We start from the raw sequence: 16,894 nt of genomic DNA, 5'->3' as shown, positions 1-16,894 counted from the left end.
GACAGGACACTAATAAGATCTACAAAAGTCCTTCAAACCACATCCCTACCTCAAAAAAGAAGGCAGAAGTACTTGTACACTCAGACAGTGGATTTCAGATATTTCAGAGTCTGATACTGATTACTTTGAAAAAAATGTTATCATGTACTAGTGAATAACAATAGTGCTAAAACCATCCAACTCCTGATAGATAAAAAGCATGTATAAGGAGACTGTGTTTGGAGATATAATCTCCCTACTCTGCCAGCTACATATGCCCAATCATGAAGTTGCCATGGCCATTTACGTAGGGCAGTTGCTTAAAAAACCTACTGAGAAAAATAACATATATGGAAAATAACAACAGCTACAATTTTGCCCATCAGGACCTGTCTTCTAATCTGGTCCTCCCTGCTTTGACTGCATTTTTATGTGCTACTCCCTTTGATGTGACTGGTCAGTCTCGAGATCCTGTGCATGGATCTGCCCATTCCAACAAAGAATCCTGGTAGGAAGATGCAAGAAAGATCTTTAGATGACAAGCCTGTGGTAGCTGCTCATGGGTGCAATGAATTGTCACATGTAAATGTTTTCAGAGTTTTCTGTTTTGCTGGGCACAGCTGTTGGGGTGAAGAATACTTAGCATCACATTTGAATTCAGCAGGAGCTGTAGGTGTTCAACACCAGTAGAAATTAATCCACTTCAGCAGTAATTTAGGTCCCTTCTGTTTGTTTGGTGTTGAACAATGGTATGAAATTGTTAAGCACCACTGAGACTACAGCATTTGCTACAGGAGCATGTGCCTCCCAGACTAATGAAAACAGAGGGTTAGAGCCCCACAAGCCCCGTGGTAATTTCATGCTGGCAGTGTACAATGCAAACCACACAGGGACCTAAACACTCTCCAAATGGAGAGCCTGACAGTCTCATTTTGTTTTGTTTTTTTTCCCACTAAACATAGGAGAATACAGAGGAACAATGTGCAGCTAACAGCTGGCTAGGAAAATTGGGTTCTCATACTGTACAATTTTTTTTTTCCACACATTCCCCAGTATATGTTTCTCTACAAAACCTCCTGAATCTTACCTTTAAAGACACTGAAGCGGAAAACCTTGCTGAACTGATATCCAGACCTGTCGAATTTGGGACTTAAGGCTCTGATGGCCATTCTGCAGGCAGAAGCCCTGAAAAAGTTGGGTGAGCACATTAACACGTCGATTAGTTTGCAACAAGTTTTTCTGCCAGGAAAGGGATCCAGATTTTCCTTACATCACTTGGAGATCTGGAGATGTGCTTCTGCCCAGGGCCCTCAAGTGTGAGTAGATGAAACTTGCCACTTGCATGCTGGGTTCCTTCAGCACAGCATCAGCTAATGTCATCACTATTGGGAGACCTGGCTTGGTTTCAAGCAGAACCACTGCAGCCAGCATTCGGACCCGAGGGTGAATTTTGTGATTCAGGAAAAGCTCAAGGGTAATGGCCTGGACCTGAAAAAAATAGGTATATTCAATTTTACTGTGTGTTTGAACGTTCTGCTAATAACCATTCAACAGCAGTGAATGATCTGTTCACCACTGGCACAGTAAAAATTTGTATTATTTAATTATTATGGCAACACTGTTCCTGGTTTCACAGTCCGAGGGTTGGAAGGGACATTATGGTAATCTAGTCTCACTTCCTAGACAATCAAAGCCAAGGAACTTCACTGGGTAACTTCTACATCAGGGCTATCATCACTTTTTGAACTACCCCCCACTATGTAAAGGAGATTTCAGTAACCCATTACACACCTGAGAAGTGATTTCACTTATCCCTACTCACAAAGCTATGACTTACTTCTAATAATTTGATCTTAATCTGGGCCCTTTCTGCTGAATAACAGAATAGAAATGAAACAAGTAACCCCCAATTTATTACCAAAAATCTCTATGCTGTGTAGGCAGCTTAAACCAAAATTTTATGCAATAGATGTAGTTTCCACAGTAGTACTTGTGACCAATGTGTTTGACCTCAGCAATATTCAGCACCAAGACTAATTTTGTACTGGAACCTTTGCAATTTCCATGAGTGGCACCAAAGCCATAACTTTGAAATGGATGTGGATGGTGTGCCACTATTCTGGCAACCCCTCTGCACAGCCCTGTCCTGCCTGGGAGAGTGCACGTCTCTGCACTGGAGGGAAGAGTGTGCCAGGAAACTTAAAATTTGGAAAGACCCTGACTGGTTTTATTAATTTGAATATGTTGAATACCAAAGACCAACATAAAAGAGGTGACAAAATAAAAGAGGCAGTAGCCTCTTCCTAAATGCAACTGTTTTCTCAAATTAAACAATAAAAAAGACAGGCCATGAATTAAGTCTGTTTAATGCAAATATGGATGAACACCTACCTGCAAACCAGGCATTAAACTGTTTTTTGAACAATGAAAAAAGTGGTCGCAATCATTAACTCATTCCAGATCAAATTTCTCCAAAGAAAATGCATAGAAAATGGAACTAAAGAGTGTTTTGGGTCACACATGGAAAGCCAGGCCAAAGAGCAATCAGAGACACAGTGTTGTTTTCAAACACCAAATTGGCTTTTTTTCCTTCCCCAACAAATACCCGAACTCCTACCCTTGCTATTCCCTCCTCCCCCTCTGCTTTTCCCCATCCAGCTCCTGCACTCTAGTAAATTGTTTCTTTATTCTTTTGCTTAAAAGCATACCCTGGCACACCATTGTCCAAGAATCAATACGTGCACTCAAACTGGGAGTCACGTGCAAAAAAAATGAGTATAATGGAAAAACTGATACAGATTAGTAGGTGGATAGTTAATGAAAGCTTTTATTTTACTTTTTATATTAAGAATTGATGTATATAAAACAAAAAATTCCGACATCAGGGGAAAAAAAAGTCTTGAAAACCTTGAAAAGGTTTCCTTTTATAGGCAAATTGCTTTAAGGTGAAAATGATTGTAAAGTGATATCTGTGGTGGAGCAGAGCATGCTGGTGTAGCCATTGTATGTGAGATCTAATAATTATCTCAGTCAGAGACAAAAGTCACATTTAGTAAATGCTCTGTTTATGACTTAAGCGCACACAATGTCTGTAAATTTGTAATTAGGATGCAAACCCCTAGTATCTATTTACAATAAGACCTGGTCTTGAATTACAATCAGATGTGACACTTGGCATTAAATGTTGATTCTCTGAAAACCTTGTTCTGTGGTTCTCTCACACACCAAAGGTGAAGTAGCGCTAAACACATTTGGGTCAATAATTTAGTTTTCTGTTTAATGTCCTTGGAAACCAAATGTTTGCAGTGGAAATACTGATCTCTCTTCAACAACAATGAATGTATCCTTTTAATGGGATTTTTGTTGCAGTCTGAAATAATGGAGGTTAATGTCAAAAGAAATAAGACATGCCAGCTAAGGAATGGCTAAGTACTTAAAAGAAATAAATTGTGATGTTTTTGAGAAAAAAAAAATCTGTTTTCCCCTCATCACCCATGATCTATTAGCAGCCTTGCAAGTGCAAGCTGCAAGAGCAAAGGAGGCATCTTTGTTTCCTTACCATTTTTGGGTCTTTCAGGCCTATGTTTTTCAGGGCCATCACAGCAGTTGCATGGACCTTGAGTGGCAAATCTGAGGCACCAGCTGCATATCCTGGCAAAAACTTCTTGATGTGTTTGATGCTGGCTGGATGTCCTACATTCCCAAGGGCTTTCAGAGCCAGGGAAATTTCTTCTGTGCTAGACTTGCTCAATGCCTCTCCTGCAAAACTGTGAAGAAGCTGAAAAAAGAAAAATTCTGTTGAGTTCAATTCCAGCTCTTATCTCTATTCCATCCCCCGGCCTATTCTGTGGTTAGACTCTCATAATGTCAGTTTGTCCAATTCATTTATTTTAAATATTTTCAAATTCTTTTTTGTCCTCATGAATAGAACATTTTATTCATAGAACAAGTGTAGCCAAGAAAGCTGCAATGAACAGTTTCTTCATCACTATGCCTTAAAGTTACCAAGTAAGATTTTTAAAGGCAAAAATAATGGCTGGGAGCGAGTTCCCACTGCTTTCAGGGCAAGATGGGAACCTTGAAATAGTTCTGCTTGAACATCTCTGTCTCATGGTTGAAGACAGGTGCAAAAATACAGGTACAGTTAAACCTTTAGACCCTTAAATAAGATTCCTGAAGATATGGCTGGTGGTCTTGCCCTTAACCACCTATGTCAGCCTCTTTTTAGAGGTGGATTAGCAGGTGGCAAATGAGATCATTGCCAAAAAATCAGGTCATTTTACAGCCTTTGTTATAAGCAACTGGATCACACTTGCATTAGCGTGTCAAGATTAGAGGTAGTTGTCTGAAGGCTGAATAAGAGAAAAGAACTAAATCCTATTAGATATCTGTTTTTAACACTAACAAGTGGTTCTAAAAAAGAAACAGAGATGTTAGAGAATAATTTCAATACGGTTTCTGTAGTTTAAAATAACACATTTGAAATCCCTCTAACGGTGCAGAAACAGCCTACTGATATCACTAATTAAATGCACGGACATTTGAAATGCATTGAATAAGCCTGTACAAGTCATTTGCTTTGGGAAAGAATTTTCACTCTCTGACACAGGGCTTCTCAGATTTAATTAGCTCAAGAGCATTGGTGGCAATTGTAACACATGAGACCTGTGTAGGAATGCTGGCCATGCCTGTGTGCTACAGGAAAAACAATCATGTCAAGCACACAGTGTATTTGGAACACCCTGCTCATACTGGGGATGGTGAACTGACCAGCACCAAAGGCTGAAAACACCTCTCCCTCTTTCCTTCTCTGTTTCTGGATGAGGGATTGGCCTCTGTAAACCATGACATGCATTTTTAGAACTGGGAAATGCTACTTAATGGCTCCTGAAATTGTTTTGAGGCCTGCTGATTAAAAGCAGTGCAGAACAGTGAGGGTGTTACTCTCATGAAGAGCTTACGGCCTGTGTGGATGACTGGGCTCTGCTTCTGGCTCAGGAATGGATGGGATACATGACTTCAGGAAAAACCTGGGCTTTTGTGTCACTTAGTTGATTTATAAGTATAGATAAGTACCTATATTTAAAGTGTTTTTGAGCAATGCCATGGGACTTCATTAATAATTGGCAATAAAGCACTCGGAGATACTCGGATAGAAAGTGTTATGAATTATAAGCTTCTTCCTCTCCCTCGCTTTCGTGTGCTAATCTAAAGATAAAAACGCTGTATTTAACCAACTGGGGTTCCTTTCCCCAAAGGAAGCTCCGTAGTGAAGTGAAATACAGCTTTCTGAACAACGAAGAAAGAACTCGGGGCTTAATTTTTCTTTTGAGTGATAAATAATGACGTGATTACCTGGAGACACTCGGAGCAGGAGTCTGCTGAAGAGCACTGTTTGTGGCACAGCGACGCGTAGCTGAGGTGGCAAACCTTCCCCAGCACAGTGCTGGAGCGTGGGCAGTGTTTTCTGACAATGAGCTGGGGAGAAAGCAGCGGCTCGTTACCAACCATTAATGAAAAGAAACAGTGTTAAAAAAATACCTTTCCGCCCAACGCAAGACAAACCCAGGCTTTTGATATTTTTGTATTGGTGGATTTTCAGTTAATCAGTGGATAGCACTGTACTGGACAACACAATTGTAAAGTAATTCTGAGTAACATCTGGAAGGCAGATCTGTTGCTTTTATAGCATTTCAGATTTAAATTTGGCATGGGCTATAATCCAAAGGAAGGAAATCACCCAGTTATGGAATGGAAAAACACACATTATCCTAGCAACACCCGTCAGGTTTTGTGATTGCCTCAGCTATAGGTACAACACAGTGGAGACTCCTTGGGAAGGGACCTCAGTATTTTGGGCAGACAGGAATACAAATGTAAGAGCTGTCAGCTGTAAGTCCCACTGCTTTCCTGTGTGGGAAGCAGAGCATCTCTGCTCAGGCTTTCATTGAGAGCAAACCTCTAGTCTGAGGTATGTTGTCTCTACCTAGGGCAGGCAGAAACAAGTTCTTGCATCTGAGGCTGGAATTAAACCCTGCAGATAAAGAAAAAATTGTAAAAATAATTGGACTTTCTTCTACGTGGCCTTCATGTTGGCATAATTGCCTTGATCTGGATAGATCTCAAATTCATACCCATCCTTCTAGGTCAATCAGGACAAATACATGGATATAACAAATACATATTTCTTGCTCCCTTGTCTTTGCAGACAGTCAGAGATCTAATCTGATGTAACTATGAAGTACATTTGGAAAAAGGAAGACTAGAAACCACTGTTTGCAGCAATAACCTTTGTCCCTGAGGGGTATTTTATTTTCTTTCCTGTTTCATTGTGGACTCATTTTTGCCCTTTTGATTTGCATTCTCTTCCCCTTAAGGCAGTCAGGAAACAAAGTCCTTTCAGCCTCACCAGAGGACATAAAACCTTCATATTTTCAAAGCTTTTAACATCTCGTCAAAGGAATAAATACAACAGATGCTGGAATCAGCCAAGAGTGATTTGAGAGTGTTTAGAGAACCCTACTGTTGCTTCCTCCATCACGTCCTGGGTTGGTGTGCTGGAGTGCAGAGCCACCAGCAGTGTCTGAGCCGCTTCCCAGCTGGAGAGCTCCTGCCTTTCCATCCTGCGCCGCAGGAACCGGAGTGAACGGTGACTGGACACCGCGGGGATTATGTCCAGAATGTAGCGCCTGCAATGGGAAGGGCAAGGAGCATTTTCCAGGTCTGCCTCTGAGCATAAGGGTCTCCAACAGAGTTTCTCAGCAGCAGAAGCACTGCCTTTAATGCTCGTACCTGTACGCTGGCCGACCGGAGAACTGCTTCCACACCGACTCGTAATCCTCCTCGTTTGCTGCACGAAAGAGGTGCATGAGCTTGAGGGCTTTTGCTGGTGCATCACTGGGAAGCTGGTCAGAGGTGGCCTCTACTAGGTCCTGCAGGCTTTCCTCTATCTGCAGGAAGATGAAAATGCAGGAAGCTCACACGCATCGTGTCCCGCATGCATAGACTGCAGTGTCCAACAGAGAGTCTGCCCAGTGCCTGAACTTTACCTGGCTTTCCACGTCTTTTATTTTGAATAAGTGGACAGGAAGCTGAAGCAATTCACTGCCAAACTCATACCGAAGTGACCCACGATTCTGATATTCCTTTGGTGGGACCTCTGCCCTCTGCTTCTGCACATCAGTGAGAGTAAGTTTCTGCCTGGAATGGAGAACCCCAGGAAGAAAACATCACAAGATGCAGGGTACAAACTAAAAAAACCTCAATAATTCTGTCTCCCTGCATTACAGTGCAGCTACAATTGTTTCAGAAGGGTTTTGTTATCGAGGGGAAAAGATATTTACAAACAGATGCATTTGGACACGATGCTCAGAACTGCACTCTGAGAAGGTGTGCACTTGCACAGCAGGGCTCAGATCAGAGCCAGCCTTTACCTGCCATTGGGAATAACCTGGCTTGAGAACTTAAGGAAGAAGAAGGAGGTGAGAAGCTGCAGGAACTGTGTGTTGTGTTGTGTCTTAAGGAGTAAATTAAGGATTATAGAAAAACACAGATGGGAAACTTGTTCATTAGTTATCATTTAATTTAAACCTTTTAAGAAGTTCATAAAAGCTGTTACATGCCTGTGTCTCCTGGAAGACTCAAAAGGAATTGAAATGTTTTACTTGCCCTCCCCATTTTGTCTGGTAAGCTGAATATCCTGGGAACTGCAAAAAAAGGTTCTTATGAAGTCTCAAATTGGATTTACCAAACAAAAAGGGCCAGATAAATTCAGGATTAGTCTTTGGAACAGTACTGAAGCTTTTGGAAACTTTTCAAGAAGCAACCAACCATCATCCTTTGTTATTAAGAATAATTCCAATGAGAGACTATCTTTGTAAACATTTGCTATCTTTGCTACATTTTCAGCCAGACGTGAGCTATCCCACCAATTATGCTTAAAATGGGCCATTTAGGACACCATAATAAAGTTAGGCATTTGTGGTGAACAATTGAAAACATTTCAAAAGCAATATTCCTGTGCTACTCAGTACCTCAAAATCTCCGTAGAAAATTGGCGTGTTTATTTTGAAATCTCTATGATCTTCTGCAGCATTTCTATTCACTCCTTCCATATGGATTGCAGAGAACTGCTGCAGAAATAGTGCATAACTGCTTTGCAGACAAGCTACTGGAATGTGAATAGAAACCACTACAGAATCAGCAGAGATTTGTTCTCTCTTGAAATTTTATACAATATTATTGAAATGGCGTTTGGGTCAGAAATCAGAAAATCAGGTACACTTGGACAGATTTAATCCCTTCCAGATCATGATGAATCTATTATATCTTCATCGTCCTTGTTTTGGGAAGAGATATATCTGCCTAGAATAGATGGGAAAATATACTCTGAAGAGAAGAGCAAATGAATACTAAAGATAGGATTAAAAAGGTGAAAACCCAGTAAAACCTCTCTTGGCTTTGAGAGGTGCTGCAAGAATCTTATGCTGAACAGGTCAGAAAACTCAGCTCTGGGTGTTTTAAGTCCTTGATAGATTTTTCTTTTTTTTTTTAAACAGAGAGTGTATTGTAGAAATAACTTCTAAAGACTCGAGTGAGATATCCACATCTTCCCAGCTATCTTATATTTGTCCCCTTCTGCTGGGCAACGCTAAAAATCCAGAGAAAATGGGAAAGGTAGAGGCACTACCCTTCTGAGGGCTGAGGAAGAACAACTTCTTTGCAGAAGACAGTCTCTGCAGGAGAACGTAAAACACCCTAAGTCCATTGTCTCCAGACTGATTCTGACTCACAACAATCTATAATTTGATAAAAGCACTGCAATCAAATCTACACTTTGATTGCATAGGGGTAGTAAAGTCACTTTCACCTTTAATGTTCTGGTTTTGTTTTTGTTTCTTTTTGATTAGCCAAATTGAGCACGTTCGTTACACAAATGAAGTTAATTGGTGAATTATTGACATGAATTTTCTGATGCTGCAGTTTCCAAAACTGTATATTATACCAATAGATTCTTGCAGGAGCTAATGCAGCAATGCAAGGTTGCAGCATAAGGGGGGTTGAGGTATTATTTCTGCACAGCTACCTTCATGCAAAAAGCCTCTCCCTTCAACAGGGCACTCCTGTATACAGAGCCCATAATTAACTAGGTAGCTAAAAAGTTTTTCAATAGATGATTTTGATAGATGAAATCACTTTCAAACACTGAGAGTTTGTGTGCAAAAGCTAATGGCGAGCAGAGGCATAATTTCTTACGCAGTCACATCTTTGTTTTCCCCCAATATTGTTAAAGAAATATGCAAAACTTGTTGTGGAAAAGCAAATGCATTTTACATGCCTTGTGCCCAATTGCTCTGCAATAAAACCCAATTTCCTATTTAGAAACAGTTTTGATGGGAGATTTGTAAGCAGCCCAGTGTATTTAGGAATACAAAGTCCTATCTAGGTTTCTTGTGAACTAGTCTCTAAGGGTCTCTTACAGCATTATTATTTTCCAGGGAACTCTCTTTCTGTGAGTAACTGTCTTTCAAAGTATTTTACTTCAAATATATTAGTTCACAATTTTTCAGATGGAATTGCATTTGTTTTGGCTTTTATGACATAAATCAAATATCCCCGAGAAATAAAATAGTCAAACCCTGCCAAGTTTAGCTAACAAAATTTAGATAGTGATGTACACGCTTCAGATTTACAACTAACAGTGAAGGTTGTTTTTATGAACTGTTTGGGATTTTATGTAATTAAATACTGGCAAACAATGGGCTGTGGAAGCAAAGGATTTATTTCACTTATGGAATTTGACCGGATTATGGAGTCACTGAGTTAGTTGCTGAATTAAAGGCATATGTACAGTACCTTGCTTGTACTATAGCATTTCCTCCTGTTATCTCATTGAAGGGTGCAAACTGATGGATTTCCTCGACATCAGCTTGTGTAATTACAGCTTCACTGCGTGTATATTTAATTTTGTAATTGTAAGTAGCGGTCGCCCGGGAATTCTTGTTTCTCTTTAAAATACGAAAAAAAGCGCAAAGAAACAAAGAAAACAAAAAGTCATTGAACTTCTGAATTCTGTGACTAGGAGCTATTACATCACCCACTTGTTTTCCAGGGCTGTTTTGTTTATTGGCCATAAGAGCAGTTGATGTGAATTCTGTGCACTCACTTCCACGGGAGAGGTCAGACATGCTGCCTGGCTCCATTACTTTTACTGCTAAGAAGTGTTAGCTGTTTTTTCCTTTTTCCCAAATAGAAGTAATTGGTCATTCCCTCGAGGAGGAGACACATTTTCTGAGGAGAGCAGCTGCATAAACCACACAATTTCTTATTTCAAAGAGAGGATTGCAATAAAATGCAGCAGTACCTGTCTTGAACAGCAGAAAGTGGACATCGTGGCTATTTTTTTACTCGCCAGAATAGGTGAATTAACTCATGCTGATAATTAATGGTTTCCAAGGCAGCTAGTTTGAGCTGGTCGAAGTGTGCCTGCATGACAGCCTGCAGCACAGACCTCTACTTCTCTGTAGGCTGATTTTCAGACAGAAAGAAAATTCTGACTACTGGATACAGCAGTCCTGACCCTTCCCTCATTTCGAGTGTTTCAAAGCAACAGATACCAAATGGTGCTCAGCATAAGAATATGAAACACATATACATAACACCTCTCTAATTTACCTTCTGGCAAGCCTGGCATGGCTGAGTGTTTGCTGAACCTGTGACAATCTGAACTTTCTCCTCACAGCTGTTCAGGTCCTTGGATTTGGTCACATAGAGTAGGTTTGCCCTCTTGTTTTCCTGAATTGCATACGTTGTGTTGCAAATACCTCCAATCCCAGCCTAGCAAAAATGAGAAGAGGATCAGAGAAGTTCACTTTTATGCAAAGCTTCAACTCACCATATGAAATTTCCTGTTTAATTCTGTGTTGTCAAAATTACCAATGGAAATGAACTCTTCTTTTTTTTATTATACTCTCCAGAAGCAAAATTGGGGTGATGATTACTTTCATCTCTTTTTTACATGTACAGGTTTCCAGTGAGCCAAATCAGAGTTGCACTGAGAGAACTAAAATTCCCAAAGTTTCACTTGGAGCCTCGGGAAAAGGCAGTAGCAATTTTCAGTTAGAGCTGTTGATTATGAAATAAGATTTGAGGAATATTAACAAAAAGTGTCAAAATAATTTGATCAGTCAGAATGACATTTCAACAGCAAAGTCTTTCAAGGTTGGAGATGACATTCTGCCCTTAAAACTTGCTTTTATAGACAGCTTATAAATGCCTATGGAACGAGCCTTGCAATATCAGATGATCTGTCACAACACGAACAGCAATAATTAAAAAGAATTTCAGGATAACAGAGTTTTGATTGTGGCTTTTCTTGAGTTTGCAGTTTTAGCTGAGCTCTTCAATAATATTTTGAGCGTATACATTTATAAGAGCTCTTAAATCTCCTCAGTCAGTGAGATTTTTTGGAGAGGAAAAATATTTGATTGCATTTTAGGAGGAAGAGTTATTTTCATGATTTTGTTTTTCACTGTTATTTATAGCATAGCCAGTGCAGAGAGCAGCTCTGGGCTATGTCAGAACAGTAAAACAGTCATGTGGTGGTTGGGAGGCAAGACATACCCACTTCATCTTTAGCTTAACAGAATTCCTGGTGACACTGTGGCTTTGGAAAGGGCTAGAAATAAGAATTGCCCAAGCTTTCTGAAAGACTTGTCCTCTGCAAACACAGGTGTGGGGCTCCTCTGCAGACTGCAGGGTAAGGTAGAGATATCCAGGCTTTAAATGGGAACGTCCTGCTCGGAGAGTTCAGTGGGAGGAATTAGACTCCTGTCCATCTGGACTTTCTGGCTGTGTGCAGCTCATGGCCAGCTCAGATATCCTCACCCTGCAACCCCAGGATGGGATGCAGACTTTCCCATCTTAGTCCTTTAAACCTCTCTGCAGCTCAGATTTTGGAACTAACAACTCTTATCTTCCTTTACAGGGTGACTCAAGATTGTCAAGCAAGGATGCCAAAGCTCATTAATCATTTGCTCTCTGAGAAAAGCAAAGGAAACTTGGAAATAATTCTAGGAGGTAGAGTCACATCTGTTGCCTAGCAGAGAGAATTGGACATACTGCTAACTGAATTAGAAAGAATTAAGATGTGAAATTAGATTTGAGGAAAATAGTGATGCAGAATATGCAACTCCACCACACGGATTTTTATGTAAAACAAATGGTGTGAAACTATTAAATCACGTAGTTCCTTTCCCAGAAACAACTCTACTTACATAAAAATAAATTTTAAGAAAATTAAAGTTACTCTGGTCTATATTTTCAATAAAAAATAACATGAAAGTATAATAATTTCAAGGTTTTTGCTGATCTCTGAATCGAGTGTGTTCTAATCAATGCAAATATGGTTTCACAAAAACTAAACACATTGCAATTTCTGTGGTGAACAGCAATATCAGATGATTTACCTGGACTAATATATTAAAACCTGAAAAACAGTGGAAATTCCAACAGAGCATCAACTGCAACTGCCAAAGCTATTACAGTAATGTCATGTCATATACACGGTTTTCCTCCTAAAAGAGGAGCTAGAAGAGATTAAAGTGTATAAGATTGGTGAAAAAAGTCAAATTACTGTTATTTTCACTTTACTATTAAGCTGTATGTTTAAGCTTGTTTTAATACAGCATTCACATTTTATGTAGGCTTCAGCTTCCACAGGAGTTTACTTTCTCTAAATAATAACCCTGATTTTCTAAGGATTTAATACTGCAAGTGCATTTGCTGAAATACTTTCATCAACTGGGTTAAAAATCTGCTCTTCTGTTGTCCTGTTTAAATATATCTCCATCAAAAGCTGTCCCATAAGAGCAACTTAATCACGATTTCCCAAGCTTTGGTGTTTCTTGTTAGTGAGATTTGTGCCAAGGATGAATTCGGAAAACGCGTGAGAAGACTCTGAAGAGAAGGTTTATTTATTTACAAAGCCACCACAGCGACCAAACCAAAATTCTCACCTCCTGTAAGCTGTAGGAGTGCTGCATCTTCTTTATGCTCAGCTCCAGCACGTTCATAACCCCTCTGTAGATGTTCAGGCCATCGTCCGAGATGGAATCGGGAGCCATGACGTTCCCAACGTGGCCACTGCTGTACTCGAACTTGACGGGGTTACTGAGCTGCCCGGTCAGCACCTGGGTCAGTTTGAGTGATCGAGAGAATGAGCTCGTGGGCCAGACCCCATTGTACTCTCCTGCTTCGATGGAGTGAATCTGGAACAAAGGGGGAACGGAATTACTCCTTAATATTTTTTTTCCAGTCAACTCTTTTCTCAATACACGTAAGCATCTAGAGCTTTACTCACATCGAAAATACACTTCTAAGTGATGCAAAGCCTCTTCAAAGGGAAACCTTAGAAGCTGCAATTTAGCATAACTAGTTGATCCACCTATTTCCATACGGAAAAGAGAGCAATGCAAATGACTGTGATACTTCTGCAGCCACTGCACTCTGTTCTGTTACATAGACAACCCACGTTGCCAAAGTTTGGCTTGTACGAAGAAATGAGCCAGAGAAGAGCCACATGAAGCAGGTTGCTACGCAAAAGCAGTATGGAAGGTCTGCAGGAAATTGCAGGAGGAAGTTAATGTTGCATAAAGCATCATTAACTCCTGTTGTGAACTCTGTCATTTCCCTCGCTGGGGTCACAGAGCGCAGGCAGCAGTCTGAAACTAATAACAGCATGGCTGCTGGGCCAGCCAGATAGTCAGAATTAGTCTGAGCAGTGGACAGCAGATTACAGAAATTGTCATTCCCTACATGTTTTGCTGTAGAACTCAGGCACTGGCTCCGACCGTGCTCTGCACTTCACGCCCCAGCCTCAACCACATCCAAGCAAGTAGAAAGTTGTGCTAAACTGTGCTTAACTGGAATAATTCCTACCCCATGGGAACAGGCATGTTTAGCTTAGTTTCTCAGAGGACCCTTCCCTTCTATATGTTTTGACAATTTGAAGAGACTTTTCTCTGACACCTCAGGCGGGCGATGTGACGCAAGACCGGGATTAATTTCTCCAAAAGCCACACAAAACTAAACCCTCACACAGCAAACCACTGGAGACTGTGCTTTCATATTTATTTTTGTTATTGTTGGTGGAGATCACTGCCAACCCCAGTAACTGAAGCTTACAGGGGAGGCTGTTATGGAGCAAATCCCTCGTGCTGCCTCTCGGACATGCTCCTGGCATTCTGCGTACGGGCAGGTTTGGGACTGCTCTGCAGGGTCAGGGCCAGGTAGTTTTCCCCCAACCCTCAGGGCCCAGTCAGGACTTACACTGTCTGCTCAGGTTTGAACACAGTTGGCAGTTCTTATTTGCAGGTTTGTGATGAAAAAATTGTCAGCTGGAAACTGCCCGGGGAGTGCAGCTTTTTGTTTGGGCTGAATGTGAACGAGGAGGCTGCAGATGAAAGTTTAATTCCCTGAATCATCCCTCCAAACTGTCTAATTTAAATATAACAGCAGCAAAATAAACTTTTCCCGTAGCAGAAGGGAATAAATGCACCATTACCATTACCTTTAGCTTAAAACTTGTCCCCAAAATATCTTTTTTTTTTTTTTCTCTTTTTCTTGCCTGAAATTATTTCTGTATTTATTTCTGACACAGATACTAGAGGCAGTGAAATTGTGCTGGGAGGCTTTTGGGAACAGGAGTAAATTTTTGTTTAAGACTCACCCTGGCACACCAAGAGCTTTTTCAGGAGGAAGGAGGGAGGATGTGGGGTGAAGACAAGACTGCTTCTGCCTCCTTTCTGCCAGGGAAGCCTTCTACTCACCACTGCACACGTGTGGCTCTTATTTCCTTGTTTGTTTCTTTGTTTGTTTTTTTTTCAAAAAAATCCACTTCCCATCTAGATCTATTGTAATCTGGATTTATAAAAGTACCTAGTAACAGAAGGGTAATTCAGGCTGGAAGGCTACAGCATTTACAAGCGTTTATCAGACACTCACCAGTCTTTTTTAACCTGCAGTTTTCAATTTGCCAAATTAAATCTCTTAAAAAGATAATTTTTCTTCCCCACGTACAGAAGACTAAGTGGAGTTGGTGTAAAGAAGTTGAAGTGTGCATTTCTATACACTCATTATAAGCATGTACAGGCTTCTGTTAAAGGCAAAGGTGTTTGTCACATAGTCAAAACTCTTGGTAATTACTCAGCATGCAGTAAAAATATACGGTTGAGGATGACAAAGAATGTCACTTGGGACCCTTCAGTAAAAGAAGCTACCAGATGACATTAATTATGCTAAATATTGAATCACATCCAACTACTGTCACATGTTTTATAGCCTTTTGTCTGCTGGTTACAAAATCAGCTGATTAAATAATCCTAGGCTGTACAGTTTGGAACAATTGGATTGATACGGTAATAAATTATTGTGCATTTCAAATTACATTCCATTGTCTCCCTGACCACAAAGTAGAAGAAATCCTTGCAGCCCAAGGTTGGCTTGAGCTGAGAATTACCTGGCAAAGTGCAAATAGAATTTAGGGCATAAAAAAATAACAGTATCAGTTACATTCTCCCTGACTAAGCACAACACACGAGGAAACTTAATTACTTCCCAAAAGTTTAAAAAAAGAAGTCAAGTATGATGAGAATTTTACCTTTCAAATTGAACACATTTTCTTACCCTAATAAGACAAAGTTTTGGCCCAATACCACTAATTTCCACTTTACTTTTTATTCTTATTCCAGCTCTTGCAAGTCCTTTCTCTGGAAGTCCACTGAGAAGTGTGCTTTCATAATCAAATGTATAAACCTTGTTTTCACTGAAATCGGGTTCTGTAAAGAAATGGTTCCCATGAAATATTATAGACACTGTAAAGAACATATTAAAGCACCTCTATTAGAGTGTATGGAACAAAAAAAAAAAGATGAATTTGTTCATTTTTGCAATGCACCTGAACAAAATTAGCTGTTGTAAAACTATATTAAACATTGATATACTTTTCAGATTCTATTTTTAATTTCACTCATTATAATTATATTAGCTGATAGGAAAATTACTTACGGTAATTAAGATGCTGGCTCCCTGAAAGAGAAAAAAAAAAGAGTAATGAAGTGACAAAGGAAAAGAAAACCTACCACAAAATGTTAATGTATTTTAGTATAAAGGGCTATATCTCATCTTGTACATATAGCATAACCCTTTCTAATTAACTTCTGTTTCAGAACCATCCAAAAGCCTTCTTTTTTCCCTAAACAACAAAAAAAGTCATAAAATATATTTTTCTATAGCAAAGTTTTGCCAGAGAACTGTATTTAGATTATGAAACCTTTTCCTTAATATATTATTTTTAAATTCATCCAAGTAAATAAGTTATTTACTTACCCACTAGGGTTAAAACCAGGGCTAATATCAAGCCCCTCATGATGGGGACAAAGTAAAGGTGAATGTGATGGGTTTCTCTTTTATAAAGGCATGTGATATCACATGTTTCTTTTGGCATGTTAGTTTGACAAATAAGTGTGTTTTAGAATGCATATTGATCAATCAAAAAATAAACATTTCTGAGGTCATGTGTGCTGACAACTCCAAATCACCTCTTGATTTCAATGTGAAAAAGAGATTAAATTTTCAATGTATCTTGTTTGCTGCTTTTTCCCCATTTCTCTACATTGTAGTTAAACAGTAAAATAATAAATTTTAAGTTAAGTAAACACAGTTCCTCCATCACAACTGAAATAATTTAGCTTTTCTCCAGCCGTGTCTTCAATCTCCTGACAATTTACTCTTGATAAGGGTCACAGCTTTGGAGACACATCTTGCTCTGCCACATTGAAACTCTACTTTTAGAGGAGAATTTGTGGTTGGTTGCACAGATTTAGGCTCGAGACACCTTACAGCTCATAGGCGTGGG

The 16,894-nt window shown here is 39.8% G+C and overlaps 1 protein-coding gene across 1 annotated transcript in view; it reads right to left on the bottom strand.

The window, feature by feature from the left end:
* The window catches only part of LOC116790886 (vitellogenin-1-like), a 43,255-nt gene extending 26,850 nt beyond the window's left edge, over window positions 1-16,405 (bottom strand). Inside the window, exons 1-13 of the mRNA XM_032696384.1 lie at window positions 16,366-16,405; window positions 16,045-16,065; window positions 15,664-15,815; window positions 12,996-13,247; window positions 10,654-10,815; window positions 9,835-9,986; window positions 7,029-7,179; window positions 6,772-6,929; window positions 6,503-6,668; window positions 5,335-5,457; window positions 3,539-3,757; window positions 1,250-1,467; window positions 1,067-1,164 (exon numbers count right to left, since the gene is read on the bottom strand). Coding sequence (XP_032552275.1) covers window positions 1,067-1,164; window positions 1,250-1,467; window positions 3,539-3,757; window positions 5,335-5,457; window positions 6,503-6,668; window positions 6,772-6,929; window positions 7,029-7,179; window positions 9,835-9,986; window positions 10,654-10,815; window positions 12,996-13,247; window positions 15,664-15,815; window positions 16,045-16,065; window positions 16,366-16,405 — 1,912 coding nt within the window. The remainder of the gene's footprint in view (window positions 1-1,066; window positions 1,165-1,249; window positions 1,468-3,538; window positions 3,758-5,334; window positions 5,458-6,502; window positions 6,669-6,771; window positions 6,930-7,028; window positions 7,180-9,834; window positions 9,987-10,653; window positions 10,816-12,995; window positions 13,248-15,663; window positions 15,816-16,044; window positions 16,066-16,365) is intronic.
* Between the last annotated feature and the right edge of the window lie 489 nt (window positions 16,406-16,894).

Source organism: Chiroxiphia lanceolata, chromosome 9 (genome assembly GCF_009829145.1).
Source record: "Chiroxiphia lanceolata isolate bChiLan1 chromosome 9, bChiLan1.pri, whole genome shotgun sequence".
NCBI classification, from domain to species: domain Eukaryota; kingdom Metazoa; phylum Chordata; class Aves; order Passeriformes; family Pipridae; genus Chiroxiphia; species Chiroxiphia lanceolata.
This window is presented reverse-complemented; position numbering and strand designations above follow the sequence as displayed.